The sequence below is a fragment of the Dipodomys ordii genome, unplaced genomic scaffold (genome assembly GCF_000151885.1).
Source record: "Dipodomys ordii isolate 6190 unplaced genomic scaffold, Dord_2.0 Scaffold106, whole genome shotgun sequence".
NCBI classification, from domain to species: domain Eukaryota; kingdom Metazoa; phylum Chordata; class Mammalia; order Rodentia; family Heteromyidae; genus Dipodomys; species Dipodomys ordii.
Genome location: NW_012267322.1, coordinates 1693627 through 1697833, shown reverse-complemented (window position 1 = coordinate 1697833; position 4207 = coordinate 1693627). Strand labels below are relative to the sequence as shown.

The 4207-nt window shown below is 49.9% G+C and overlaps 1 protein-coding gene across 1 annotated transcript in view; it reads right to left on the bottom strand.

Moving 5' to 3' along the window:
• Positions 1-3539, bottom strand: part of LOC105994401 (chromosome unknown open reading frame, human C16orf78) — a 25851-nt gene extending 22312 nt beyond the window's left edge. The window contains exon 1 of the mRNA XM_013027884.1: positions 3339-3539. Coding sequence (XP_012883338.1) covers positions 3339-3539 — 201 coding nt within the window. The remainder of the gene's footprint in view (positions 1-3338) is intronic.
• Positions 3540-4207: the final 668 nt, after the last annotated feature.

The following is a 4207-nucleotide window of genomic DNA, read 5'->3' as shown; positions in this document are numbered from 1 at the left end:
TGGCAAAATTGGTTAACTACTTGTAGAAAACTAAAGCTAGATCCTTATATATCACCCTGCACCAGAATCAACTCCAAATGGATCAAAGATCTCAGCGTCAAAGCAGATACTCTGAAAACATTACAGGATGGAAAAGGAGAAACCCTAGGACGCCTTGGCACAGGCCAAAATTTTCTTAATAGAGACCCAGAAAACACAACAAATCAAAGAAAGGTTTCACAGATGTGAAAGGCTTCTGTGAACACTCTACCACCTCAGGTAGCTACTCTCCGGAACTCTCATCCACTCTGTCCTTTGGCCTCTAATCACATCATGGTGTCCAACTGTGGTTGTTCAGTGTTGCAGAATGACCAGTTCTAGATGTCAAGTCTGGCTTTGTCCCTCACTCCTTTAGTACACATTGGTATCTATCTACCCCTTCTCTATGGAAGTTCTGCTCCTCAGACCTAGCAGGAATTCTAGTTCCTTCCAAAAGGTCTTTTATCTGTGACTCCTTGACCAGTCTCCAATCTGAAGCCTACTCAGATCTCTCCTCTTCTCATATCATCTTGAACCATTCTGTTCCAACCCAAGGTCCCCTTTAGGTGAGCACGGTCAGCTGTGGGAGAGCTGAGCAGCCCTGTCTGAGCTGGGCGCCTTGGCTGTGGCCTGAGCCTTGCCTCACAGCTCCCACTGCAGAGGCAGGAGGAAGGCTTGCTAGGAGTCTCCAGTGTCCTCTGGGTGGGAATCCAGCAGCGTGCATGAAGGAAAAGTCATCCAGAAAGCACCAGACCCAGCCTCTCAGTGGAGCGGAGAAGATGCAGATTTATTATGGGAAGGGTGAACTTGGCTATCTGTCCCTGAAACCCTGCCATTGTGGTTACAGGGACAGTGGCCAGGCTGTGGGTGCAAAGTGAGACTGCAGGATGTAAGCCTGGTCCACTGTACTACCTTGGGGGAAATGGCTGCTTTTTTCAGGACTCAATTTCTCTGTTTGAAGAGTGGGCTAATAACAGGACCTCCACTGGGAGAAGGTGGCTCTAAATGATGTATGTGGGGGGGGGATGGATGGGGGGGGCACCATGCAGATACAAAGAAAGTTCCCATGAGCCAGAAGGGTAAGTGGGAAGGAGCTGGCCCAGGGTCTGTTTGGAATGGGAGCTGTGATTTCAGTGCAGGGTTTTGCTAGGCTTAGTGAGGAAGCGCAATCATCTTGGGGTCAGGGCCAGGGATTGTGGTGGAAATGAGGGGTAGTGAGGACAAGGTCATGTCCTCCAGGGCGGTCTACCTCCTGTGTTCCTCTTTATCCCTGGAGGATCTACTGTTGTTCACCACCCCCAGCCCCATCCTCTGGGCAGAGTTGAAGCCTTACACTGGAAGCCACCGTCACTGTCCCTAACTCAGAAATATATGTGGTTGAGACTCAGGAGTCTGGAATCCTCTCTGATGTGGTCTGGGGTGGGAGCAAAGCCCAGTGGCCAGGCCTGATGTAAAAAAGTAGAGGAGGCCAAAGGGGCCTTGACAGTCATCACCAACATGTCCCCTTACCACCGGCCACCGCCTGAGACCTGCCCTGTAAGATTTGTCATGGGGAAGTTCAGTGTTTCTGCAAAGAATAATGATGAAGGCAGGCAAGCAGATTTGTCAGTGTGAGTTTGCTCCCCCCTAGGTCCACTGTCTTCTTCAATGAAAGCCACAGATGAGGTCAAGCTGTTAAAACATGTTAGATATTCAAATGGCTGTCATTTCTTGTCATTTCTGTATGTGACAGGGATCCAGCATTCAAATGGCAGGGGGTGAGGGTGCAGGGGTATTGTAAGTCACCGGCACGTTGGAGGGGGCTGTTAGCTGGTGGCTGATGATCTTTTTCTGGGATTGGCACTCAGGGCCTTTCTGGGTATAGGAGAGAAGGAAGCTGGGGAGCAGAGTCACCACTTTCCTGAGAGGTGGGGTGCTGATCTTTGGAGAACAGAGAAAATGGAGGCAGGTACGAAGTACTGGCCTAGGGAACTTGAGGACTGAGTTGGAAGCCTCTGCCTTTCATGAAGGGCAACTTCCTCAAAGGAAATGCCTTTCTTTCATGTCGGTTTCTGACCTCAGATAGTGGCCAAGTGCTGCTGAGAAGACACGCCACATACAAGGCTGTGCACCGGGAAGGCTGTGTTCATCACAGCTCAAGCACTGCCCTTAGTGACACAGCGCACACCCATTCTGCTCTGGGGCTGGCTGTGGCAGGGCTAATGGCATCCTGACCCAGTATAGGATCTCCAAGCCCATAGCTCATTTCTCCACTGAAGATGAGCCAGAGATAGGGAACACTGGGGAAAACTAGGGCAAAGTTGGTAGCTATAGTTCCTATGGAGGGGAAGGCACGTGAGGGTGGCCTCTGAGTCATGCAGATACGAGGAGTCCCATGGAGAACAGTGGCTGTGGAATGAGTGCCCTTCAACCTGGAGCCATCCGGAGGAGGGACATGACAGGGGACAGTGGGGGGGGGGGATCCTGTCCTGTCTGCACAAAGATCCTCGAAGGCACTGTCTTTTTGTACTTTGTTCTCCCTTCGTTCCTTCCTTTGTTCCTTCGTTCCTTCATTCCTACCTTCCTTCCTTCCTTCCTTCGTTTGTTCCTTCCTTCCTTCTTCATCCCTTCTTCTCTCCCTTCCTCCCTCCCTTCCTCTCTTTCTGTCTACTGGTACTGAGGCTTGAACTCAGGGCCTAAGCACTGTCCCTTAGCTCTTTCTCTCAAGGCTGGCAGTCTACCATTTGAGCCACAGCTCCACTTCCAGCTTTATTTTGCTGGTTAATTGGAGATAAGAGTCTCATGGACTTTTCTGTACTGGCTGGCTTCAAATAATGATCCTCAGATGTCAGCCTCCTGAGTAGCTAGGATTACAGGTTTGAGTCACCTGTGCCTGGCTCCTTTGGTGCTTTTCAAACACTGAAGAATAGTGACATTTCCCCACAGTACAGTTTGCTGCTGGCATTGGACCAAGGACTGCCTTTTTCTTAGAGCATCTACTTTAGAAACTTGCATTGGGAAAGTCTGTCCCCTCGAGAGGTAAACCTCCCAGCTTCTTGACATGTTTCTAGAACTGTCCAGCCTTTCTCATGGCCCTGAGAGCTGGGCCTATAAATCTAATCAAGACTGGTGCACTCCTATCAGTTTGGGTGGGAGGGGAGGAGCCTAGTTTTGAACACAAATCCATAAACACAAATGCCTGACACATGAACTCGCCTTCCCTCTAACATCTATCAGTACTTTTCCACTAGCTCATTCTAGTGCCTGTGGCTTTGGGGTGTCAAGATCTCAGTGAACTGGACCAAAGCCTTCAACTGCTGTTCTTCCACAACAACACGCACCTGCAAGGATCGCTTCTTCTTTCCCCACCTCCGCTCCATCCACTCCAGCACACGGGTGAGATCAGACATCCGCCTCTCCTCCGCCGTCCTCCACATAGACTTCCTCTCCGTGGGCATCATGCTCTTGATGTCCACTGGGGCCTGGGACGTGAAGTCTCTGCTAAGCCTTGGAACTTTCTCCTGCGCTTTTGCTCCCTGCATCTCGTCTTGATGTTGTGACTGTGTTGGAAGGTAGCACCCAGCCTTGAAATGGGACCCTAAGAGGTAGAATTGGGTGAGCTGCTGGAATATTGCCTTGGGAAGTGATTGTGAGGTCACTGTTGGCCTTGGCAGGTGGCCCTTGGGGACGTAGAGGAGAAAGGATGCTAGCCGCCTCCTTACTTTGTCCCAGTGGCCCCTGGCCCTCCTCATTTCACTTCTATTAAACAAAACCAAATTGGGTTGAGACAAAGGCTAGTTTAGGTGTTTCCTTTTCTCAAAAATCTTCATGGACCCTGTTGTGTAATCTAAATTCCTTAGATTGGCATTGCAGTGTACTGTAAATAGAACGACACCTTTTTGGTGAGTTCTTTTCCTCTCTGTCCATTTATCCATTAAAGTGGATAATTAGCAGACACCTCCTGTGTGCGGGGGTTTGGTGCTTAGGGTACAAAGCAGGGGAAAGCCTAGTCACACCTCCTAAATTTGGTGAGTCAATGGGGGCAGATCAAGGCTTGCTTTGATCCTAAGCAGGCTCACCAGGGCTACTGTTACCTGAATGTTTTGTGCCCCAAATTCAAATTCCTATGTTGGAACTTTAACCCCTGAGGTAATAGGCTTTCCTTTGGGAAGCCGACATGGGACAGTGCTCCTCTAAAAAGAGATGGCTG